Source organism: Embiotoca jacksoni, unplaced genomic scaffold (genome assembly GCF_022577435.1).
Source record: "Embiotoca jacksoni isolate LCO1_2020_lvr unplaced genomic scaffold, fEmbJac1.0.p SCAF_9, whole genome shotgun sequence".
Classification (NCBI taxonomy): Eukaryota; Metazoa; Chordata; class Actinopteri; family Embiotocidae; genus Embiotoca; species Embiotoca jacksoni.
The window spans coordinates 9,224,017-9,250,580 of NW_027185447.1; the positions used below are offsets into that span (position 1 = coordinate 9,224,017).

At 40.8% G+C, this 26,564-nt stretch overlaps 3 protein-coding genes across 4 annotated transcripts; 2 read left to right on the top strand and 1 right to left on the bottom strand.

Moving 5' to 3' along the window:
* The first annotated feature begins 5,491 nt into the window (after positions 1-5,491).
* Positions 5,492-13,172, top strand: slc25a33 (solute carrier family 25 member 33). The gene is made up of 7 exons (XM_069141653.1): positions 5,492-5,740; positions 7,576-7,749; positions 9,491-9,568; positions 10,707-10,807; positions 11,100-11,166; positions 11,869-12,149; positions 12,265-13,172. Exons 1-7 carry the CDS (start codon positions 5,700-5,702, stop codon positions 12,462-12,464), a joined length of 942 nt encoding a protein of 313 aa, XP_068997754.1. The 5' UTR covers positions 5,492-5,699; the 3' UTR covers positions 12,465-13,172.
* Positions 13,173-16,720: 3,548 nt separating this feature from the next.
* On the top strand, positions 16,721-21,501 carry LOC138193526 (uncharacterized). Of its 2 annotated transcripts, none has more exons than XM_069141651.1 (8): positions 16,721-17,117; positions 17,626-17,664; positions 17,755-18,063; positions 18,663-18,971; positions 19,098-19,412; positions 19,635-19,784; positions 19,919-19,971; positions 20,784-21,501. In XM_069141651.1, the coding sequence occupies exons 1-7, from the start codon at positions 17,087-17,089 to the stop codon at positions 19,960-19,962; spliced, it is 1,197 nt and encodes a 398-aa protein (XP_068997752.1). In that variant the 5' UTR covers positions 16,721-17,086; the 3' UTR covers positions 19,963-19,971; positions 20,784-21,501. The 2 variants fall into 2 exon arrangements, with proteins under 2 accessions (XP_068997752.1, XP_068997753.1); XM_069141652.1 differs by having other exon boundaries at positions 20,787-21,501.
* Positions 21,502-21,713: 212 nt separating this feature from the next.
* On the bottom strand, positions 21,714-26,289 carry LOC138193528 (emerin). Its single transcript, XM_069141654.1, has 7 exons — positions 26,091-26,289; positions 25,789-25,887; positions 25,269-25,294; positions 24,587-24,612; positions 24,387-24,440; positions 24,222-24,284; positions 21,714-23,229 (listed from the first exon to the last, which is right to left on the bottom strand). The coding sequence occupies exons 1-7, from the start codon at positions 26,170-26,172 to the stop codon at positions 23,019-23,021; spliced, it is 561 nt and encodes a 186-aa protein (XP_068997755.1). The 5' UTR covers positions 26,173-26,289; the 3' UTR covers positions 21,714-23,018.
* Between the last annotated feature and the right edge of the window lie 275 nt (positions 26,290-26,564).

Consider the following 26,564-nt stretch of genomic DNA (forward strand, 5'->3'; position numbering starts at 1 on the left):
CGGTTGCAAAATGTCATAATACAAAACGACATACAGTATATCCATTACTGTCCATTTAAAGTATAAGTACAACTGTGCAGAAGTGAATATTTTAAACCTAATAACTTGAAATGTTTGCTGTTTCAGGTGTAAATCTCTGTGGTAAGGGTTTCAAGGTAAGATAAGAAACTTTATTTATATAGCACCTTTACAAACAGAGTTTACAAAGTGCTCTACAGAGAAGCAAAGCATAGTCAAACATAACGTCAATACCGGTAAACATTTAAGAAAACAGGAGGCAAAAAAAAAAGACCATACCATTAAGGTAATGAATACAACAAAACCAAACAAATAACCAAAATGAGCAAATGGAATAGAAAACAAACAAGTAAATAAATGAATAAAATAAACAAACAAAAACAGGGGAACAAAAGAACTGCATGAAAGGACATAAAAGGACGACATTTGTGACACAGCATTGTGACAAATCTTTGGTTCACTACAACCTATAACTCCACCGTCCATAAATATTCATTCAAATGCGACCAAAATTAACGCAGACATTCTTTGGATAGTAGATATACATGTTTTCAAGGGTGTCTGCAGTGATATTAAATATCTTCCTGTAATGTGTAGTGTATGCAAAACCTTTTCAATTTCTTCAAACGTTTCAACTCCACTAAAAGTTGAATCACCATCAACAAGCCAAGGTGGAATTTGAACCATTAATAGCAACCTTGGTGAAGAAGAATCTTTTACCTGTTGAGTTAACCAGACTGTCGGTTGAATCTCTAGAAGCTCTGAGTGAACTCTGTGAAATTCTTTCTCCAGCAATGAAGATAGTCCAGCAGTCTACGACACTGACGAGCTGTAAACGACCTCATGAAGACACGGGTTTGAGCCCCGCCACAGTATTACACATGATTCAAGGTTCATGGAAGGAATGGGTAACGGAGGGCGAGGCCATGTGGTCTATGGGGGCTATGTCCCTCTAAGGCAGGGGTGTCAAACTCATTTTTAGTTAAGGGGCCACATACTGCCCACTTTGATCTCAAGTGGGCCAGACCAGTAAAATTGTAGCATAATAACGACAATATTTCTCTTTGTTTAAATCATTGGTGAAGGTTTTTGGATGATAAACCATATTTTAAGGTCTTTCTACAATAAACTAGAAACATAAAGACCAAAAACTCAAACATCAACCCACTGTTTATCCGCCTGGGCTCTCCTCTGCAGATTCCCTCGCAAAGTGAGCAGCGAGCACTGCTGCCTCCGGAGCAGACGTCGCATTTACGCTGTTTTTGAAGCAATTACTGGATCGATTAAAAACAATTAAAAAACGTTTGTACTCATAAACCTCCATATTCTCATAGAAATGCAATTTATGTCTTTCTGTAATTTTCACACTTAGCAAAGTCATCCGGCAGGCCGAGCTGGACCCCCTGGCGGGCTGGATCCGGCCCGCGGGCCGTATGTTTGACACCCCTGCTCTAAGGGTAAGCCACAGCGTGCTCACAGCTTCAGGTTTTTGGGTTTGCGTTGTACATGCTAAAAAAAAAAAAGACCTAATACAAAATAATAATCCCATTAGTACATTTTGATGCTATAGTATGACTTCTTTTTTTTTTCATATTTCGGAGGACATGCTGTAGTATGACACAATGGTGCAGTGGTTAGAGCAGTTGCCTCAGTGAGAAGTGGGTTAGATCACCACTTGAGGCATATGTCAGTTCAGAAAAAGGTCATATTTCAAAAAGTGATAAAAAAATAAATAAAAAAATAAAAAAAAAGAAGCAATTTTCGTATATAATATAGCCAGGGCGATGCGGCTAAGTTTGATGTTTCGCCGTGACACAGAAAGTTGATGTTTAAGGTCAAACGATGCTCCAAACCTCACGACACCTTGCACATGCGTCGGGCACCGTCTTTCATGAGTTTTTGAAGATGTTAAAGCCGCCGAAAAAAGCCAATTTTTTTTTTAAAGACAAAATTAAAACTGCAAGCGGGAATATGCGGACCCTCGCTTGCTGCACGTCGGGGAGCCGGCGGCCCCGACCCGCTGGATCCGCTGGACGTGCAGCATGCGAGGGCCCGCATATCACTGCTTGCAGTTTTAATTAATTTTCTTCTTTCCATTTTTTTTAAATTTTTTATTCTCTCTTAAAATTCATACTTAAAGTCAGGTTACTGAGCGGAATGAGGACAAAAAAAAAAAAAAAAAGAAAAAAAAAAAAAGCATATTGTAGCCTCAGGAGGAACGTTAGTTTTCAGAAACTGAATCATTTGACCCATAACTTTCTGTTCATAAATAGCACACCCTTCTGTAAAGGCAGACCGAGGCTGCTGGAAAATGCACTGTGCACTAAAACAGGTCCTGGGGCATGACATAGAGCTCTCTGTGGCTTATTTGATCATTTACATTTGGCTGAAAGTAGACTCTTTGTGCCACACCTCATGCAAACAGCCTCTATTTTGTTTACAGCCATAGTTGTTGCTTTCCATTCAATTTACTTTAGATTATTTATTTGGTCCTGTGCATTGTAAGGAGTTAAAATGTTAAGAAGCAGTACTGTAAAAACAATAAGCCGAAATAATGAGAATTTTTTTAGGCTAAAGAAGAACTGTCTTTTTTTAGTTAGGTAAATTGCATTATTATTAAATTAGTTAGGTAAATTGCAAGAAAAGGAATTACACTTTGACTCACATTTAATTTGAATGTTTCTACTTAATGAAAAAAAACATCAAGATTTGGGTGCAGGTTTACAAACAAATACAACTGAAGATGAAGGAAATTAGTTCTGAACACCGGGTTAGAAACAGGGTTTGTCGGGGTGAGTGATGTGGAGGGATGGGCGTGGGGGCGTGTCAGTCTTCAACCCCTGGGACAGTGTCAATGATTCAGAAACTGACTCACTTTATTTCCAGCATATAAAAAAAAACTGAAAGATTTCTGAAAGCATCAAATAACCTCAGGGAACTTAATTCAACCTTCAACTTAGTTGGACTCGAGGCTCAACAACAAGAAAACAATTATCAAGAATAAGACACAAAGGGGTGAAAATCAAATCAGAACAGAAATAAAATCAAATGCAGCTGATGGAAAGAAGGACGTAAAAGAAAATCACAGCTATCTAAATTTTACTTCTCTCTAACAGTCCTTCAGCTGCATGTTTCACATTTGGTCACTTGATGTCAGCATTTCCAACATTTACACAACCAGACAAACAGTCAGCTGTTACACTGGACAACAACATTTTAACTATTTTTTTGTCCCACAAGCTGAAACAGATGGATCTTTCAGTGCTTTATAACTGTGAATTTTGATATTTTCGGGATGATTCTATCAGGACTGTTTTTTAAGTGACAGGGTGTATATCACTAAAGCTGTTGTTATGTTTGAATGTGTACAAACTTACCTTTAAAATATACAAATGTATTTATTTTGCCTAATTTTTGGCCAGAGGAGTGTTCCTCTTTTGTGTCCAGCGATACTCTGCCACCTGGACTTTCCTTGGTACTGCTTTTCTATATATCCGCATTAAAGAATACTGGATTAAGAAGAACAATAGGTAACAGAGAAATTCTGAAAACAGATTTGGAATTTTTTTTGCATGCGACAAAATCTTTCTAAAACAATTTATCTACAAAATATACTGTGGCAAGTATCAAACTAAATGGAGCTTACTCACTTGCTTGCAAAAAGCAATTCCCTTGTGACTGATTTCACTCTACATCAATGTATCAGCAGCATTTTACAACTGGAATTGTGAAAGGAGACCCTGTAATTAGGCCATGAGATGTTAAATGGGACAGGAAACAAGCAAAGAAAAAAGTTCTGTTACACAAATTTAAATGAATATTTTTGGACCTTGGACTCGAACTTTGTTAACGTTGTGAAAAAACTGCTCAGTCTGACCTGTTAAAGGAGAAACTCCGAAACATATACTGTAGAAGGGATGTGTGTTTTCAATTGAACTGCTAACATCTAACGTGCAACAAGGAAATTCAATCTGAAACTCAAAAGCTGTCAAATAAATGTAGTGAAGTAAACAGTAACATATTTAAAAAGTAGTGCATTATGAAGTGGTATGATACGCATATATAATAGCCTATACTTCATGTCAACGTTTGATTGATTTACACAAGCCTGAATAAGATCATTCATGTTGGCATAACTGATGAAAATGACACCCAAGCCTTGTTACATGACAACATTTTTCACTATATTAAAACATCAGATGTGCCTATATAAAACAAACAAAAAAAACAGGTAAAAAACCAGATCTTTATCAATGAGCGAAGTAAGCTGAAGCCCAGTGTCAGTGTTTTCATGTCAATAACAGAGTGAATGTACACTGTCAATACAGGGCAACAAACATGTTGTTGCAATCTTAAACAGGACAAAAAGCAAGTGTACCTGGTTTGACTGGGGACTGTTCTGGCACAATGACAGATTGCACAGACAGATAAGGTGCTATTAAGACAATTGCACAACTTGTTGTTTTGCATAACATATACCATAGTGCCATGTGGCCGGCCTTGCAGTGTTATTTTCATACATCACAAACAAGCCAATTGGATTACTCGTGGGTGTAGTTTGCATTTGTAACCCTTTCCTAGCAGAAACAAAAGACTACCAATTGTTTTTAAGGAGCTGACTCTCACAAGATATGTCACATTCTTATTGGAGTTGTCACAAAAAGAAGTGAAAAATATAATGGAGTGCTGTGATTGCAAAGCACATTTGTCTGTTCATTTATGAAAGTGCAATCCATTTGCCACTTTAGTTGCTTTTTGTTACAGTGTATTTTAAGGCGAGGCGATTAATCGATATTTTATCTTATCATGATATGAGACTGGATTTTATTTTAGATTTTGAATATCCTGATATGACATAAGTATTGTCTTTTCTTGGTTTTAAATTTAAAATTTACAGTAATGTCATTTTATGAATGTACCAGACTATTCTAACAATTGTATATTTTACCTATACTCAACCAGTCATAATATACACATTACAGATAGTTATTTATCAAAAATCTCATTGTGTAAATACTTTGTGAAAGCACCAATAGTCATCCCTACAATACCACTGCAATATGATATCAAGTCATTTAGCAAAAAAAAAAAAAAAAATGCCATGATTTATATTGTCCATATTGCATAGCATATCTATATATTTCTTTTGCTTATTCATACCATTATGCTTTTACGTACAATATACACTGCCTGCACGATATGAGGCAAACTCCCGTTATGAATAAAGTACACGCAGTTGTGAGAATATTATGTCCATTGTGCAAAAAAGTCCAATTTGATTGTGAACAAAAACCTGGGGAAGGTCAACAGGGACTCGGCAGTTCAAACTGTTGTTCTCCTGTTGTGTGTTTTTTTTTATTTTTTTTTTTTAGCCTTGTTGTTTCCAACGGTTATGCAACAACTTCAAAAAGGCCAAAGGAACACATGTGCCCTACGTCACAGGCAACACCCCCGTCCGGCGATCTGACGTAAATGTCAGGTCACCGTGCGCTCGGCCCTGCGCTGACAACGCCACGGAGCCGGGGAAGGACACGAGTGAACGGCGGCACACCGGGATCGTAAAAGCGCCTCTTGTTCAGTCACTTGAAAATACGAACACGATTTTAACAGAGCGGTCCTGAGAATATGGTGGCTGTTTGAGAAGAAGAAGAAAGAAGAAAGAAGAAGAAGAAAGAAGAAAGATGGCACAGAGAGACACGCTGCTGCATCTCTTCGCCGGGGGGTAAGTCACATTTATCGCCATCCTTCTGCGTCCCGCCGGGTGACGTTATTTATTTTTTAAATTTTTTTTTTTAACTCAATAGTAAGAGGCAACCCACGTTTAGGTAGTACTCTCGCTGCTATATAATCCCTTTTTGAGAGATTTTACTCGTTAATGTTCAGCATTACGCAGCCAGCGTGCTGAAACAGACAAGGCGAGCTAGCTGGTGTTAGCGCAGCACCAGCTCTCCACGGAAGTTGTTCGTTTCCGCACATGTTCTTCAAACAGCGTTGTAAATTTATTCTCCAAAAATAACGAGGCGAAGACGACGACAAACGTTTGTGTGAACACTTTTAAAGAATAAACTCATAACGCTGCTGGTATTGTGGTGAACAGCGATGCGTCCGGCCGGAAGTTTGCCCGATAGCCGCCGTTAGCTCGCTGGATATCGCTGTTCAATGTTTGGATGAGGAAGGTCGAAATGCCTGCTGCGAGTGATCATGTGCAGTTTTAGTTAATTCACTGTAAAAAAAAACCAAAACACACACATTGTGTTATGTAAATCTGAGACTGTGAGTTAGCGGCTCGATGGGTCTCCTGTCGCCGCATTGGATGGATATGTCGCAGTTAGCCTGGAGCCGCCTGACGTCCTTCAGCATTATGTAACACAAACTCTTCACTGGCAACAACCACACAGCCATGATATGCAAGACTGAGATATAATTAGGAAGTGGGTGGCATCCATTTAATGTTAAGGTCACGTTTGAATAAGGTCACCGTGGGCTTGTTTGAAATGCTTTAGCTTTTTTTAAATGTGAGGGCGAGGTTTCAGACTACTGATTCACCTGTCCTGCTTTGATGAAGAGGTCCCTTTTTAAAAAAAAAAAAATGAATTCAGTCAAATGTGTGATAGTGTGATGGGGCTCCTGACCTCTTTGTTTGAGTGTGTGTATATATATATATATATATATATATATATATATAGAGTCTGAAAACATTTAGTATATCCGACCCACACAGCCAAAATACACGTTTACCTCTCGTGTGAACATTTGAAGCAGAAAACAAGCTGAACTGTGTCTTTGGTTGATTTTAAACAAAATCAGTCGGCCATACACACAATATACTTGTACAAGGATACCTGTTAATTCTAGACGGCTCCCGCTGTTGCACCTACTGCCCTCTTGTTTCTTATCTTAGTGGGCAGCGGTCATGGCCGCAGCAACTCGACATCACATTATTTCAACATGGTTACATGAGTTTGTTTGTCGTTGGTTACACAATGTAAAACCTCATCAAGAGTGCAGGGGTGGATAGGTGACTACTGATCAGGAATTGGGCAATTGGGTCAGGTGTTGCTTTTGTTAAGATGTTTGACTCTGTCTTCCAGATATGATACAGTACAGAGGCTTAGTCTAATCTGTTCCAGACTTCAAAGCTTGTCGCTGACAAGGTTATACGGTCAATAAAGAATGTACTAGTGAGAGCTACAAAGAACTAAAGTGAATTGTTTGTGCAGGGATTACTGTCTAAAAGTATTCCTTCCTTGGGCTAGGCCGTCTGAGTTGGAAAAACCTGTCCTCCAGACGTGTTGGTTTAACGGTGGTTATTTCCATTGCAGAGTCTTTGACCATAATTGTTCATTGCTCCGAGCCAGTAGCTCTTGAGTTGTTATTATGCGGGGGGAAAAAAAGTCTTCAGTCAAGGCTTTAACGTGCAACCTTGCAAATGATACAGGTTGATAGTATTACGGTTGTCAAAACATATGTATCAAGCAAGCGCACATCACCTACTCTGTTTGCAAGATTTGAATCATCCCAAGGCTCATAATCCTAATCTGTGTGCTCAACCTGCAGATGTAGTGGTACAGTGGGAGCCATCGTGACCTGCCCCCTGGAGGTCTTGAAGACACGGTTGCAGTCCTCCGGCCTCACCCTCCGGCCCATCTTCCAGGTCCACCTGGGCACGCTGAGTGGCACCGGAGTTATCCGACCAGGAGGTGTTACACCTGGGCTGGTACAGGTCCTAAGGTAAGACGTTTGTTTGTGTTGTTGTAAGGTAAACAGTGCTGCAGCATACTGTATTGCTTGTCCCTAGATGTTTGATTTTGTTCTGCATGCGGTCATGGGCACAAAGTGTTCCTTCCTGACAGCTGGTGCACTTTTGCTGTTTATCAGTACTATCATGCTGTGACTGGCTTAATTACGGGGTTGCTGGCTTTTGTGGCTGCTCATTTTGTTTTTCTCCTTGCTGTTTTTAACTGCAAAGACCTGTGTGTTTAGGCATGTCTGATGCGTTGACATAATGACTTTGTCAAATAAGGATTTTGGTTTGGAATAGTTGTATCGAGTTCTTTTGAGGGTCTTGTTATTTACTCCGTGGAGAACATAAAATTTGCTTTCTGCGTCCGTAGTCTGAAAATGAAGGCCTCTAATCCTGTCCTACATAAAGTGATGATTAAGTGCACTCTATCCTGCTCATATTTAGAGTCTCTCACTAGCTGTTTGGGGTGACACTCACCATGCTTTTCCACCTGGCTTTAAGATAGGGATAAAAATAAGTCTTTATGGTTTCCATGAAAAGAAGTGCTTTAATGATTCTGCTTAGGCTGTCGAAGAGTGGAAGCAGCCCCAGTGAGCCGACAGAGAATGAGGGAAGGTTTTACCAAGGGTGCTGCGTCAGTGTTATATTACACTCGGAGGAGTAGGGCTGCAAACTGAACCGGTCTGGACTGGTGTCTGCTGCAGCTGTAAGCTGTAAAAGTTACACATGACTAAAGACATTTTTTGGGGACAAATATTTCCTTGTTAGTTTAGGTTTTATGCCAGTTTTTCATCTTAATCTAGATAATTGTTAGAACAATTACTCAGAGGCTGTATTCAAAATCAAACATATCGGACATTTATTCTTGCAAGAAGGAGCAAATGCATGCACACTCAAAGGGAGGTGTCCAGCATTGCTCGAAGTCTCTCCGCCGTAGTTCAGCTTATATACAGTGTGACAAACAGTTGACAGTCATCCCCATTTCCTCTGTATATCTGATTTTGTAGATAGTACTGAGTGGGGTCGTAGGTCACAAGATAAAGGTACAGCGACGTTGTAACTGAGACTATATAACCATGTTGTGCAACAGATAGACCAGCATTTGACAAGTATGATCAGTTCATTATTTTCCATCAATAATGCATTTTTGTAATGTTTGTTAGAGAGTTATCTTTGTACTTATAGGCTTGTGTTTATGTATAACCTGCAAGAAATTCCTCATGCACCTTGAGCCCTTGTCAAGCCGTTGAAACCTTGAGACTGGACACTACTTTGAGCTAACTGACGGGCCATTCTTTGAGAGGAGGTGTTGACGAGCAGTGAGAGAGAAGTGGAATGTGTGAAACCGGCTTGAGTGGCAAGGTGTGCATTACAGAAACCGACCCAAACTGCAGGTGTACCCTCCCCCTTCGCTTGGCTCCAGGCAAAGCAGATTGCCATCTGGAAAATTAAGATGTCTTCCCAAAAATAGTTGAAGAAATGTTCTGAGGGGATGTGTCTGACGTGACAAGCCCAGCGTTACGTAATGGAGGGGACTTGGTTTAGTTTAAAAATTGAAAAACTAGCTCAAGTGAACAGGGCTGGTGTAACATTTACAACAATTGCAGCAGTGAGCTATCATATTTATCGAGGCTGGGATGATCATACACAGGCATTTGCCGTTACAAGTGTGGTGACAGTTTAACATGTGCACTGGTGCGTATTAATAAAAGTTTGCTTTTATTTCAGATCCATTCTTGAAAAAGAGGGGCCGAGATCTCTTTTCCGAGGACTGGGGCCGAACCTTGTTGGCGTTGCCCCTTCGAGGTACAGTGAATTCAGTGTTCACGTTTTTAGATGCTCAAATGCATCTGGGTTGTCCCATCTCCCCACCATCCATACCCACTTTATTTTTGGTGAGCAGTCTTGAAGCTATAAGATAACCTGTTGGCGTACGAGCTAACGCACACTGTGGTGTCTTCGTATCTACAAACAATAAACAAAGCAGAGGCAAAGAAGACTGAGATGAAGCAGAGTGCCGATTTCTCAGCAGAGTCTGTTGTTTTATAGAACCGGGACACTTCAGAGTATAGAACACCACAGCTACTAATCAAAGAAAACAAAAAGGGGACTGTACATACTTTTAACTTTTAATGATTGAAAGCACTATCTAACTGCATAAACAGGAAGCGGTTGTCATGGCAGCAACTTCTGAGTCTATCCCTCTTCCTTCCCCCCCCCCCCAGCCCTACTGAGTTTTATGTGTGAGCTACAGCTGTCAGCACCAGTAGGCCCATGTGTTTGTATTCGATTAAACTCGTAACAAATACGGCACTATGTTTGAGGTGCAGAGATTAACACGTGCGGTGGTGAGACTAGCTGGGAAATAACGGGCCTGAAACAAATGTTCAGTCTGATGTGGATTCACCTCGTGAAGTTTCAATTCCAATGGTTCTATTTTTAGTGTCGACATAGAGTCAGTACTTTGCTCGCTCTCCTCATGGTTGATCATCTCAAATCGAAACTCCGCTATACAACTGTGAATTGAAAAAGGCCCAATAAATCTGCCATAAAATGTTGATGAGAATCTGAGACCGAGTCCAACAGAAACCGTTAAGAGTTACTCTGCCCGGGTTAATTAGTAGCCGCAGCTTTATTCTTTGCTCTGTAAATCCGCTGCCCCTGCGGTCCACTGGCCAACTTGGACAGGCTTGCATTGAGAGCAGCTCTGTGGAGTCCAGTGCTTATTCAGCCCATTCTGGTGCACCGAGCGTCTGTTCCAGAAGCCAAGCAGGCAGCAGGGAACAGATTGCTCTGGATACACGGTGTCAAAGGCTAACAGCAGCCCGAATGAAATGATTATACAACCACAGTAATATTTTGAAACAGAGTTCATATTCAAGCAGGGTTTGTTAATCTTTACAGCTGCTTCCGTGTTCTGAACAGTTTGTTTTCTGTGTTTCAGAGCCATTTACTTTGCTGCATACTCGAAATCTAAAGAGATGTTCAACGGGCTGTTGGTCCCGAACAGTGGATTGGTGCACATGTCCTCAGCTGGTCTTGCAGGTGAGCAGACTGGGTATCAGCTTTTGTTACATGCACGTGATGAATATAACATGAACAGCAGTCAAGTGCAATGCTAAAATAGTTTTTGGGCACTTCGTATATTTTTGTTGACAGCATAACACCGTCCCAACATGAACCACTGAAAATGTATATTATTTGCTTCATCAAGGACATGTTTAAGTTCTCACGCTGTTTTTCCCTTTAATGAGTTCTTTTCATTATGACCTGTATTTTAGGGCACGACTGCTCTAAGTATTAAACTGAATTTGCTTATTTCGTTTCTCGTTCTCAGCTTTTGTCACCAACTCACTGATGAATCCCGTTTGGATGGTCAAGACCAGGATGCAGCTGGAGAAAAAGTATGTCAACTCTTGAGTGTCACCTGTTTCGCGTGTATTTAATGTTTTTTTTTAAACTCTAGACAGACTGTAGCGTTTTGCTTTATATCGGTAAAAATCAATCCGACTTATTTTAAGATCTCGGCAGGTGGGAAGGGACTCCATATAATGTGACCTTTTAATAGAAACCTTTAAAGTAAGCCTACCTTCACTGTCCTTGGGATCTGCAGTGTGTGAGACTGAGCGTGTGACCTGGCTCCATAAATACACAGCGCTGACGCACTGTCCTGCGTTCAGAAGAGGAGTCTATATTTACATGACCATGTACAGGGCAGTAGTATCGTGTGAGGTTGTCTGTTCATGAAGATCGGGCCCATGTTTTGCAACACAAAATGGGGGCTGCTTGAATGGGTGGTGAAGGAAGCGGGTTGAATTTCAAACACCATTCAGTTAAGGTTTGACGAGCTGTTCATTCAACCCAATAAGGAAATCCAAGGACGCCACATACTTCCTTATCCAGATGAGCATTGACTTATTGCTTTAACACTAAAAGGCTTGCTTTTCTCATAATAACATTATGACTTAAACGGTTTGTTCCTCTGATAACTGATATGCGTGTATATATATATATATAAAAAAAAAACATGTCGGATGATCAGTTAGTTTAACACCTTGCCACATGTGAGTTTGTGACTCATGAGCCTGACCTGTTTGACTTTTCAGATCCCGGGGAGAGAAGAAAATGAATGCACTGCAGTGTGCTCGCTATGTTTACAAATCGGAGGGAATCCGGGGTTTCTACCGCGGCCTGACTGCATCCTACGCTGGCATCTCGGAGACGATGATCTGCTTCCTTATCTACGAGACACTGAAGAAACAGCTCGCCAAGAGCCAATTCAGCTCTCCGAACAGTGAAAATGAGAAAGGAGCATCGGACTTCCTGAGGCTGATGATGGCAGCTGCTTTTTCAAAGGGTTGTGCATCCTGCATAGCCTACCCACACGGTAAACACGTGCATCCATCTTCTCTTGCAACATCAACAACCTAATGTCAGAGAAAAGTTTATATAAATGGCTAACTTTAAAAAAAAAAAAAAAATTCTACTTTGTGTCTCCACAGAGGTCATTCGGACAAGGCTGCGCGAGGAAGGCAGCAAGTACAAGTATTTCTTCCAGACAGGGAGGTTAATAGCAGTGGAGGAAGGCTATGCAGCTTTTTATAGAGGACTCATTCCACAGCTAATCAGACAAATCCCTAACACTGCCATCGTCCTCTCCACATATGAACTCATCGTCCATCTGCTGGGAGATTCCAAGTGAAGACACGTTTGAAAGTCAGGAATTTTCCTGACAAACAATGGACGCCTCCCGAAACCCAAAACACACTGGGCAAGAGACTTTTGAAAAAGCAGCACATCCATTTTTTTGATGTCATGCCACGCCACAGAGACTGTTATGATGGAACTGAAGCAGGTTGTACTGTTATCCAAAGAGATAAATGCATTATTTTATTGAATGCTTGTTAGGAGTTTATTAAAATAACGCAAGAAGTCTTGGTACTTACTGAAACTCCAATCCTGTAGAAAAAGGTCATCTTAGAGGACTACTTTTAAGTTAACTAAATTATTTTTGTTTTGTTATTTTACGACAGTGTTTGTTTCCTTTTATCAGTGGTAACTGTACCAACACACATGACTTGACTCTACTAGTGAATGAAGGTATGTAATTCTGAAGAGGTGCTAGTAATAATGCTGTTCTTTGCATTGTAATTACCACACAGACTATTTTGAGATTTCTGCTCTGTTTTGACAAATACAATCTGCTGGATTTGAAGTTCGAGTTAGAGAAATTTATCATATTTTTCATTTATATATGTATATATAAATGCACAGGCTTATCTTCTATCTTTGTTTTCTTTGTGAAAAACATGGTCACCTTTACAATATAATGAGAACTTGGATGCTTATTTGACTAGTGGCTCAATAAAATGCATCAAAACACTACATCAGTTGGTGTTTAACCCTGAAATGAGGATTGTTAATATTAAAACTTTCCCTTATTTTGGGGGAAATACAAGGATAATGCGTGGTGGATAGATAAAATACCATACAAACAGTAGTATGGGAGAGACTAGTTTACAAAATATTCAGAGGAATTCATTTTATCAGGAGTTTGTGCTGGTTGGCTGAATGTGGCTAAAAAAAATATTTTGAGGAAAAGAGTGTCTTCAATCAAGATATTTTGGGACAATTCTGAAACTTCCAGTATCCATCACATGAAGAGTAAATCGCCCTTTTTGCTTTTCTGAGAACTTCAATCAGCAATCACATATCTTTTCCCATAAAAAAATATTTTCTTGCTTTGCTGTGCTTAATGAAATCACAGTTGATGTATTCAGGCTTTTATGACCCATATAAACATAAACCAAATATATTCCAAAGTGAAAGAAAATATGCAAACATTGATGTAAATTTAAAAAAAATTGGAAGAAACATTATTTTATTTAACTGTAATCACCCTCTTTGAGTCAAACTTTAACAGTAATAGTGCCTTTGGCAGCAATTACTTATGAATCAGAGTCACCTATTACTTTTACACTAAGAAACACTGCCATTTGTCCCAGTTCCTCATAAAACAGGCAACAGTCTGTCAAGCTACTTTGGGACCAAAAGTAAAACAAACACAAAATCTTGATTAATTACAGGTCTAAACTTCACCCTAGACTTCTAGGCTTGTTTATTAGCCTCTGTGTGTTAGGCTTTATGATTGGGCTGTTGGGGGGTAGGGCTGTCTCCCTAATCATAGTTCTCAACAAAAAAAGAAAGAAGGAAAAGAAAAGTCAGCTCAGGCCACAGAGCTGACTCGTCATCCAAGACGGGAAATTGATAGGAAATGGTAAAAATGTCTCGAGGCGTTTACGAGTATTTGTCAGTCACTTGGTGTGTGAAATCCAGTGACGGGTCAGACATGAATCAGCAAAAAAAACTTCTTCCTCCTGTTGCGTTTCTGTTGATTCATCCACACTTTCCTCTCCAACCGGAATAAACAGCCTCTTTAGAGAGAGTTTTTAGAGGGAGAACTGCAGCAGGAGCTGTCATGAGGAGCAGGGTGAAAAGGCGTTTGGCCTGTTCCTCCCACTCTCTGGAATGTACACAGGGTACCACTTTCTGAAAGGTCACCCTATAGAAAGGATTTATACATTGTATAGATATAAAGTTAAATTACTCAAGCTATTGGTTACAACATTAAAATCGTTTACCCTACAAATGCTTTATAAATTAGTCATAAGACATAAATAGACATTTTTGGGTTGCCAGGTTGGGGTAAATCTCTTCTGCTGATGTTTCTGTTGATACATTTCTTTAAAGGAGAACTTCTTAAAGGAGAACATAAACATGTGGTCAGTGATTTCACTTGAGTCAGCATAGGTTTGTACTGAAGACTACAACACTGAAAGTAAAGAAGAAGCTGGTGGTGTGGAGTTGGAAAGAAGTGCGTTTACCAGAAGTCTGTAGCCTGCTTACTGCTGCTTGAGACTACGTCAAGTAACACGTGAATCTCTTAAAGAACTGTGGTTGAGTTGAGAAATTGACTGAGCACAGGTTTGTTCATTTTGGCTCAGCGCCATCAATTGTCTCTTTAAGCCATGACCGTGAGCTTGCAAAGACCAGGATAGTAGCTTTCCTAACAGGAATATTTTTAAAATGACTAATTACGGTGGTGTTTTTCCTTCTATGACAAGCCAAAATGTCTGCTGTGGGAAAGGTCTATTTGGACTATTGTTCAACTGTCGATTGTTAGTCACTGTAATGCCAATTTGCTGGAGTACTCTTTCAAGTAGCCCATCAGTTCTGCAATTAAAAGTCTATCAAAGGTTAATTTGGTACTAATAAGGTCTACCCCAAGTAGATGTAATAAGGTCTTTATGACTTGGATTAACATTTAGAAATAACATTTTATTCCAAAGTGAAAGCAAACCTGTATTGTTCACACCAACATAAAGTGACAAATAATTGCAGAATTATTTTGCAGAGGACACCTACTTAATGAGAGCTGAAACCCATTATTAGCTACTGTTGAACATAGGAATGTATTATGTATTTTTTTTTAAACAGATACAACATTGGAATCTATTTTGATTAAACGCCTGAGTGAGCACAGACAGGTTCTTAAATAACAAGACATTACACAATGAGTGGAGTGGATGAAAGCCAAGAGGAAGACAGAGCTGCGGAAATCACAGACAATCAATGAGACATTGTGATAACCTAAACGATGCACACTGCCTGTCTGAAGCCACAATAAAAAAAAGAAAGAAAAGAAAAGGCTACATCAAATCATAAGAACTCAAGACAATTCAATAAATTCAAATTTTAAATAAATTTTTTAAATAAAAAATATCGGATTAAATGTTTTATTTGGATTGATTTGACTTTATTAATCCCACAGTGGGGGAATTTACTCGTCACAGCAGCATAGGGAAGACAAAAAAAAAATAATGCACACAATATGAACAAATTTACAAATAGTTATGAGAAATAGGAAATGAGGTAGATAAAAAAAATAATTATTTTAGAAAAAAAATAACATAAGAGCAATGAATAAAAAAATACACACACACACACACACAGACTATATACACAAAAACAAATACAATTTAAAATAAATATAAATAAAGACAGTTTGGAATGATGACTGTAAAGTAACAGGTGCTGTGGAATAAGATGACCAGTGCAACATTATTTTATTGCGGTATTGAAAAGTCTGACGGCCGTCGGAACAAACCAGCTGCGGTAGCGCTCCTTCCTCACATACTGCGGTCTGTTGCTGAGGTAGTCGGTGGTCCGTGCAGTCAGACGGCCGTCGACTCCAGCTCCCCCCCCCCCCCAACCCCTCCAGCAGTGATGGCTGTACGGTGTTGAACGTGCTGGAGAAGTCAAAGATCATGACCCTCACCGTTGCTGCCAGCCTTCTCCAGGTGAGAGAGAGGGATCTGTGCAGCAGGCAGATCACCGCGTCCTCCAACACCAACGCCTGCTCTGTAGGCGAACTGCAGGGGGTCCAGTGAAGTGCTCACCGGGGGTCTGAGAACGATCCTCTCATCGTCTTCATCAGGTGGTGGGGGGGGGTTAAGGCTACAGGTCAGAAATGATTTAGCTCCTTGGGGTGTGCAGTCTTTGGGACTGGACCCGCACAGGAGTTTTTTTTTTTTTTTCCCAGAGGACCGGGACTCTCTCCAGGCTGACGCTCAGGTTGAAAATGTACAGCAGCACCTCACACAGCTGATCTGCACAGTCCCTGAGCAGCCTGGAGCTGATGCCATCCGGGCCTGAAGCCGTGGTGGTGGTGTGTGTGTGTGTGTGGGGGGGGGGGGGGGGCAGAATCAAGCAGCAATGAATTTAGTAAATATATGTTCACAATAAAGCAATATCGACAATATTTAGGGATGCAATTTATATTTCTTGGGAGATGTTTTCTTGCGCGATAAGTCGGGTGTACGGGCCCCCGGGCCCCCGGGATTTGTAGCTCCGCCCCTGTCCCCCGTTAAGAGGGCGCTAAGAGCTTTAAATGCAGCGCTGCGGCTTCTGGTGACCTCTGTCTGCCGCAGGGAGAAGAGCTCGGCACCGGACTGGTGACGTGAGCCCGGCGCTCTGACGGCAACCGACCACCCGGACTCTTTTACTAACAGCCTCACTTTGTGCTCGACGCAAGGGGATTCGTTCGCCAGCGCGTCGAGCAGCCTCGCCGGTGATGTTTTCAGCGCCCGCCGGTTCCCGGTGCGCGGCTCTTCTTCTTCCTCCTCTTGTGTTTTCGGCTGGTTCCGTTAGCCAGTCCCTCGTAGCAGCAAGCTAGCTGATGTCTTTGAGCCACTGCGAGCGCCGTCACCCCGACAAAGGGCTCCCTTCACACCCGGGCCGTCTGATGGGAGGGTGAGGGGAACGATGCTGAGATTGCTCCACATCCTGCTGACAGGTAAGCCGACGATGGTTAGTTCAACTCGTCGGCCACCTGGCCGTAAGGCGGGACCAGCCGGGTGGCCTCTTTCAATGTCGCGTTACGCAATTGGATAGCCGGCGATCACCGGAGCTTCATCCGGCACTCTTTACGTCGGATAAAACTTTCTTCATCAGAAAAAAAAAACCCCGCCTGGCTAACATTACATAAAACAGCCTTGCATTAAATGAGGGCTTCGATGTTCATTGTTGAGTTGTGTTATTTGTGGCCATTGAGGAACCTGTAGTTTATGGTGCTGTTAACTTTGATGCGTGTTATTTTGTGAGGAGATCCTAATTGATCGTGAGGTTGAATCAACACCTCTCTTAATCAGTATTAAGTCAAACTGAACGTGACCGTGATATTCATTGTTTACATGATAAACAAGTAGCTGAGAGTTAATAGCTGTACTTGTTGATATTTTTTTTTGAATAGATTTAGGTCTGTATTCGCCTGATCAGTTTCACGTTTTGTCATTTCCTCACAGGCTTGTTGGGCGCCCTGTGGGATGGAGTTACTGCTTTTGGTAAGCCTTGGATTTGGTATAAACTTAATGCCTCATTATTGCCTTTCCTGTACTTCATGTCTTTTTAAGTACATTTTCTCTGATCCACAGGTGGAATCAGACTAGTGGATGGGGACAACAAGTGCTCGGGCAGAGTTGAGGTGCTCCGCCATGAGCAGTGGGGGACTGTCTGCGATCATGACTGGGATCTCCGGGAGGCGGACGTGGTGTGCCTGGAGCTGGGCTGTGGCTTAGCTGAAACCGCCGGTCACGGTGCAGAATTTGGTGCAGGCGAAGGAGAGATCTGGCTGCATCATGTCCAGTGCTCCGGACACGAGTCCAGTCTGACACGCTGTGCTGCGGTCCTCCACGGCAACTCCCGCTGCACCCACGAGAATGACGCAGGCGTGAAATGCTCAGGTGAGACTTCGCTCTGTTGAGGCTTTCGATGTCTTGTGGCGCAGTGCCGGGTGGCTGACTGACGGATGTCTTGTATGTTGATCTGAAGAGGCTGCACCGGTCAGAGGCCAGTTTGACAAATACTGCAGTCATTTAAATAGACACTTTGTAAAAAAAAAAATAAATAAATAAATAAATTGGAACACAAAAGTCTTTTATTATAGTACATGCAAACTCCAACTCCTGTGTCAGGTCACCTAGATACTGTATATCTCTAGGCCTGTCCCAATTATTACATAATCGCCTGATTTGTGATTATTTGAGCTGACAGCAATCAACTTGCACAACAGTCAGGCTTGCGTCCGTACATATGAATAAAAACAGCTGTGTGAAACGAACAGAAATGTCATATTTCGATCACTGTTTTGATCGCGACAGCCCTGTATCCAAAATATTATAATCCGGACAAATATTTTGGAATGCACAGATATTATCTGGGAAACTGAAAAAAAGTTTGTTTGTTATCCTCCGACCGATAGATGGCTCAAGCTCCATCTAATGACAACTGATGAGTGTGACCGATCCTCACATTTTTGTGACGAACCTGTCTTCACTCCCAGGTACCCTTTTAACGCCCACCCTCAACCTGCTGTCCCCCCACACGGTGTTCTCTCCCGGGGAGACCGTTCGCTTTGGCTGCAGTGTTCTGCTCGGTCACCACCTCAGCGACTTCCACCTGTACAAGCGCGGGGTGTCCACGCCGCTGGTTACGCAGAGGGCGGACCAGACGCAGACCAGAGTGGAGCTCACACTGACCGACGTAGAGACTTTTCACCAGGGCAGCTACGATTGTCGCTACAGGATCAAGGGCGGCTTCCCCTCTCAGCTGCTCAGCTCTCCACCCAGCAACTCCATCAACATCACAGTGGGTGAGTCATAGCTGCTTTGGCTCATCCACATCCATATAATTTCAGCGGAGGCGTGGGCTGTTTTTCTTTTGTTGTTCTTTTTAACCTTGGATAACCCATTTCATTCCTGTTCCTTCTGACTGACAGTGGAACTGCTGACTCCCCAACACTGGTACAACACGTCCACTGAGGCCCCGGCTGGTTCCGTCATTAAAGGGCACAGTTTCAACATCACCTGCTCCACCCCGCAGCAGTACCCTGGAGGTTCTTTCCAGCTGCGTCTGATCCGCTCTAACGGCACAGTGCGGCAGTCTCTGCCCGCCCTCACTCCAGCAGTCACTTTCACCTTTCCCGCCGCACAGAGCTCCAACGAGGGCTACTATTACTGCCTGTATCGGGTCCAGCTCGGTGGACGTACCTTTGTCTCCAGAGAAAGCCAGCCCCTGCCTATAGCCGTCAGAGGTAAGGCCGTATTGACTGTAGAGACAGAAACGCGAGTGCTTTTTACATCAGTTAGATTCTCTTCAGATATTTCGGACAGGTTTTTCTTTTCTTTTCTTTGTGACTCGTTAGTTCTGCATTTGTACCAAACAAAGTTACAAGTCAGTTGGTTGCAGCAGCACATAAAAAAAAAAAGCAATCGATAAAAATGCATTTTAAAAGAACGTTACTCCTCTCACCCAGACCCAGATCCGTTACTGAGTCCAATGGTGATCAGCTGGCTTGTGTCCGGCCTGACATTTGTCATAGCTGTCATCATTATAATCACTGTGGCCAAGATACTGTGTAACAAGGAGAAGAAGCCCTCTGAACTGGAGCGAGAGACCAGAACCTGTAAGTTACTTTATCTGTCAGAAGCCTTTGAGCTTTACATGGAGATGTGATTTAAAAAACTTTTTTTTAATTTGTTTTTATGAGAAACCATCCCGTGTGTTTGTCCCCAGAGTAATGTGTGCTTCTCTTTACAGGTGTGGACAACACTTATGTTGCCTTATCAATCAACAAGCTATGATCCCTAAAGGTATTGAATGTCACCATTCTCACACAAACAGTCCCTATAAACAACAAATCTACCCCCTTGGAAGTTTTCTTGTTTCATTTGTTTTACAATAAGTTAATGGAAATTTTCTACATTTTCTGGATTCTTTGATTTAAGCTTTTACGTAATCATTCCCTTTGCCATGATACTGACTCAGTAAATGTTGGCACCTACTATATACATGTGTATTTACATTACAATCAACTATACTACACAGATGATGACCAGTTATGTGACTTCTAAATTCATTAGCGCTTATGATGAATCCGTTTTGTCCTATTTAAGGGAATGAATATTTATGAAAACATATATTTTATTTTTGTCAATCATTCATATCACTTTGAAGAAACCTGTTCTCATGTTGACATTAACGTAGGAATGCCCCCTAAAAATCAATAACCTGAATCATCTCTCGAGACCCCCATTCGACCGAGATCCTTCGAGTTGAGCAGGCAGCCGTGAACTCCGAGATAAAAGGAGAACGTGCTGCAAATTTTCTGGTTGACAGATAATCTATATGAAAAAAGGAGGAGTGAACAGTTGAATCTTCATCTTGAACTGTCAAATTGAATTCAACAAACATAATTCTGAGTTGGGTACAGCCCTAAATTCAAGTCATTTTTTTTATTGATCAGCATTAAAAACAAAACAAAACGTGTGTTCTAAATTCTAAACAAGATAACCTCGATGGTAGACTTAATACATCTAATACAGTCTCCATAATGTTTTACTTTTACTGCCTGCATTCATATTTTTTGTGTAATTAAAGAGTATTTTCTGTTTCTCTTTTCAAGCAGAATCACAAGTGCGTGGCCGGTCGGAGGGCTCCCGCTGTGTCCTTCATGAATCCAGACATCAGGAGCTGCAACACGGAACCAAACTGCTTTGTTGGTCACCCACCAACCTTTGGAAAAGGCTCCAGCTAGAACCAGTTCAGCGGAGTCTGGATGAGGCAGTCTTTACTTGACGCTACCACAGACCTATTTAAGACTGCACTGCAGTATTCTTTCACACCAAACTTTAGGCTGTTGCTACTACTGGAAAAAATAAGATATGATTGGTTACCTGTATAACCAATCATATTATGGTGTGATGCAGGCTAACGGCGACAGAGGACTGACAAAAAGTAGAAACTGTTTGTAGTTCATGATAGAGTCAGCGATGGTTCGAGCTAGACTTGAGATCCACTGAGACCTGGCGACTGCCGTGACCCGACATGTACCGAGTGAACAACTGCTACTAAAAACTAAACGGGGGACCCGGGTTCCTCAGATCTCTGTTTAAATGCATTTTAAAAACATTTTTATTTTATTAACAGGCAACACTAATAACAATCTCCACCAGCTAACTATATACTCACACACAGATCAATGGTCCTTAAAGGATTAGAGGAGGTTTTTGTATTTCAAGTCTAACGGTACTATGCATCTTATGTCATTAGCAGTGTGTACATTGATGCACTTAAGTGCGTAAATAGAAGCTGTAGTTGATTAAAATGCTGCTGTTGTTGGAGCTTCTGGGCTCAGCGAGTTGTTTGTGGAAGAGATTACAGCTAATACTGCATGTACTTTTAGTTTAGCATCAGATCAAACGAAGTAACAGGAACAAGCTTTTAACATAAAGTAGAATGTGGGTCATTTATTTTTATACCCTTAATTATTTAACATAAAAAAAGAAAAAAAAAAAGAATTTGTTCCTGAATAAATTACTTGAAATTACAAATGTTTACATGTAGGAGCTCATTTTTTAATTATGAAACAGCAATACAAAACAAATCACAACAAGCTTGGATTATGTAGTACAAAAGTGCGCTATCTGAATGAATTATATTGAAACAAAGCATAAACATGGCATTGCAGCTTGGCTGGAGCCAGTTTTTATAATTTTACAGGGAAAAAAATTCTCCAAATACGTATTTAGTGCTGAAAAACATGAACAGTTAGAGTATATCCCAATTGTTCCTTTTTAAAAATATTGAGGCACTTATTACCGCTGGTTTGAAACATGTCCCAAATATACTGTAATGTAATTATTTCAGATAAAAGGGAAAAAAAAAAAAGAATTATTGTGCCCCATGTTTATGTAAAATACACAGATTTGGTCAATTTTCATAAGAACACGGTCAATCATATACACTTGGACACCTTTCTTACACAGTGCAACAGAAACAAGGAACATCTTTGAATGCTTAAAAAAAACCTTTTGATGCAGAACAATTAGAAAACACTGTGCCATGAGTCCAGGTGTTGTTTTCTTGTTTTTTCTTTGGAGATATGGACTCAAATTCTGTTCAATGTATTTTTTAGTCCCAAGAATAAAAGCCTAGAAGCCTGGTAAAATCTGGTGAAACTCTGTTGATGTCATCTAAAAATCTGGACAATAGTCTATAAGAAATGTCTGGATGTTAATTTGTCCATCAAACTTTATATGGATAAAAAAAAAACATTTTACACCATCACCAACTCTTCCCATGCAGACAGATTCACTATGAGCTGCAGTGGCCTAAAGTAAGTGACTGAAAGTCACCACAGTACAAAGGAGCAAACTGTTATTTTTTTTTCCTGTTTTGTGATGCTCAGTGTGTCAGACAAAACACAGTCTAACATGAACTACTCGCATCATAATCTTGTGGATATTTTATCTGCAGCTGTGGTGTACTGTTTGGAGTAAACGTGACAGAGTGCGCTGTGCTGGAGGGAGCTGCGGATGATTATTTCTAACATGTCAACAGGTCACCCTGAAGCTGTCTGGATGGAAAGACAGCCACTGTCCAGGTAAGACAGAGAAGGATTTAGTGTGTTGTTAAAGTGGCCTCTGCTGTTTAAGTAGTGGTGCTGTCCTGAAGCCACGTGACGTGATATGTATTATACCCATGACCGAATACACGGCAGTTAAAAAAAAAAACGCATATAAATATTGCATAACCCACATTTTCAGCAATGTCTAAAATCAAGCCAACAGTCAAGATACATTCCTCAGAGTAAAATGCAAAATGAAATATAACAGCCCTCAGCATGAATTAAAAAAAATCATTCTATCCCTTTGAGGGATTCATTCGTCTCCATATTGCAAAAAACTAAGTAGAGGAAGGCGGCGACAGCCAGGAAGAACACAAACTGAACCCACAGTGGGATGAGGCGAGACGACTTTGGACCCTTTGGAGCATCTTGACCTGATTTCACGGGTGTTGATTGCAAATAGGAGCTCCTGTAAGTGGATGGCGTGTCGTACATGTAGGGCCTAGAAAGATACGGGAGAAACAGTGGATAATAGAAATGTGACCTTGTTCTGACTTGTACGTCTGCTTCCACCGGTTCCAACAACCTCAGTGTTGATTCAGCACAAATTAGGTGGCAAGATTCATCATTCATTACCTCATTGCTGCTTCCCATGGCCCAATATGAAATTTGATTATTGTTTTAAATCATTCAACATTTATTATGTGATTATGTGGTTATGTGGTGTTGAAGCTGTAGGAAACTTGTGCAGGGAACTTTTTCTGAGTTTCTTTCTTTTTTTTTTAAATGACAATTTCCAGCTATTTTATAGAATAAAATAAGTGTGGGAGGAAGTTTTCAGATCCTTTGGTAAACGAAGTTACAGTATGTAAAAGTTTTGTATTTAAAATGCCATTTGATTGAGAGAATGCTTGTGTTATTAGCAAAATGTCTACAATATGAAAGGTAAACAGTTGTATTATTACATAATATATGATTATTCGTATTATTACTGATGCCTTAATGTGTACGAGGCATGTTACTGTTGTTGTTGGTCAAGGTGGAATTAACTTTTAGTTCATTTTATCTGATGTATTGATGGGAAGTTTAAGCCGTCAAACCTTTTTAGTGAAGTGAAAAATATAATGTTTGTCTCTGAATTGAGACAGAAGTATAACAAATGTAAGTGGAAGGCAGAATAACAAATAGCAAGAAATGGAAATACTCAAATTTGTATTTATATACAGAAAAATAATCAATATTTTAATTGATAAATACAAAATTAGTTGCAGCCCTATTTACAACATTCTTCTGAATAAAGTCAGTCTGATCTGAAATAACACGTGTGTGAGATGAATATTGTTAAGAAGTTATATTATGGTGGTCTTCAATATACAGTAATAAATACTTGAAACAGACATTTGCATCATCACTCATCTACAGGGATCAAAACGGTAATATAAACAATTTTGCTAACGTGAACCTAAATAGATGAGGTGGATATGCGACACTTACTCATGAACAAGATCCTTTCCTCTGTAATCAGGCACAGACTTCGAGTAGCCTGAGTAGGAAGTCCTGTAGAGAAACATAAAAAGTACATAATGTGAAGGTTTTGTATCCTCCTCACCAACTACAACAACAACAATAACAACAACAGTGAGTATGACTGTAACTTACTCTTGTTCATATTCCCTCTCATTCCACTCCGGTCTTGACCTCATGTAAGGCCCACTAGACAAACGAGACAAACAGCAGTTACTAACTCGCACTGATTTGTACTCACTTGTTTGATTAAACTGAAACAGGAAGAGGATGAAAACCGGACGAAAGGAGTTCATGTTTGAACCTCATAGTTGGAGACGTGTGAGAAAACTGACCTGTCTCCCGAGCCACTGCTTAGGGACTGCAAAGTTAGAAGCAGACATGTTAAGTACTGAAATATTACAACAGTGTTGATATAAAAAATGAATACCCAAAAGCCAAATAGTTACGTTTGCTGCTATTAAGTTACATTTACTTGCACGTCTTATTCTTGCATCGGATTCCCTCCTCGTGTTGTTGTTCAAATCGGGCCACAAAATTACTCCGAAACCAACCACTTAAACTAAAAGGGTAAGTGCACACAGTACATTTATTACCCGGCCATGGTACACAGAGGAGCAAACACGAGTTGACGCAAGAAAGGAAATTTGACCGTCATTCTTTGTGATGAATATAAATTCAAGAGAACATTTTGTTTGGCTAGAGACACGTTAAACATTTATTGTTCACATTAAACGTGACGCACTGGGCAACGCCGAACATGTAATGTCGCCTCATGACAGATATGCAATTACGTATATGTATTTATCCACGTATGTGATAATATGTAATCATCAGTTTAAGTTCAATTATAACAGCAGTTGGATTTTCTCATTTATCCAAAGAAAATACATGAGCCACGAGATAAAACTTTAACTTTGAATGCCTCCTTCCAGTCTGACCACATTCGGATTTAGGAGGCAAGAAATGTAAAACAATAGAGCCAGGTGCAGAGGGAGTGTGTAAAGAGACACTTACTGGTGTCCAGTAGGTGACTTCATCCTCTGAAAGAACACAAACATGTTAAATGTCAGCCCAGGTGCACATTTATAATCGAGTGGCCAACTTAAGTCTTACATAAATGAGATTTATAATTTATTCATCTATACTTAAACAATTTTATTCCTCCATACATGTATCCTAATGTAGTGTATAAAAACGGTGTTATAATGGCTAAATAAGTGCAGTTGATTTTGTTTTACTTCCCACAGGTTTCCCACCTCTAAAGGAAAACGACACATACTTTAGGCATATAAATCCCTTTACTGGCTATGAATAACACTATTATAATATTATTATTATTATTATTATTAAAGGGCTTAATGCACTGCACCTTTAAACCTGGAGAGGAATGTCATAATTTAAGTTTCGGCACACCTGGATTTTTGTTCGGACCTTCGCAGTAGATATGTGTGTGTGTGTGACCTCTATCAAATTAAAGCTTCTGTGTTCAGTGCTGTCCCGAGTGTGGACAGAAGACTAAAGGTTATGTCGTCACCCTCTTCTCTGTAGTAGGTCTTGTCCGGTGACGGTTTGGCTCTTTGCCCTTTCGCCATGGCCTCTCTCAGCTTCTTCTCGTACAGACGTCTGGTGGAGTCTGCGTTCACACACATGAGGAGTAATGAGCAGAAAAAAAAAACACAAGACTTTGAGCCCGCGTGAGAGGTGTAACTGTGTGACCCCCTCAGCATGGGGTGGGGGGGGGGGGGGAGGAGGAGGGGGGAGGCCTGTGAAGTTAGCAGTGGGACAAACGGGGATTCAAATAAAAACGGGCGCAAAGTAAACGGTTCAGCCACTCACCGACCACAGGTCCGTGCTTTATCCCGTACTCATCGAGCAGCTCGTTGATTTCCTGCGCTGACTTACTACTTAGAGACGACATTTTAACTTCTTTTATTCTTTTAGGCTCCTGTCCCGTGCTGTTTTTGTCTCTTCTTGTTTCGGTTGAGCTGTGGTTTCAGTTGCCAATAAAAGGAAAACAGTCGTAACTCCTCCCACCGCTGGTGAACGAGAGCTCGTTTTTGTCACGCGGGTTGCACGGACGACGCTCCTCGGAGTCGAGCGGTTGTCTGGGAATTTGGGAGAGACAGTTAATCCCGCCCTCGTTCTTTCAGACAAACATCAAAACAAGCGCACTTTCCTTCCCCGACGTTTCCGTTTCCGTTTTGACACGTTCTTCTTTCTTTATCTTCTTTGTATTCTGTTTACTTCCCAGGAACAAAGCAGCGCCACCTGCAGGCGGATATCAATATCTACTAACGCTAATGAGAAAAA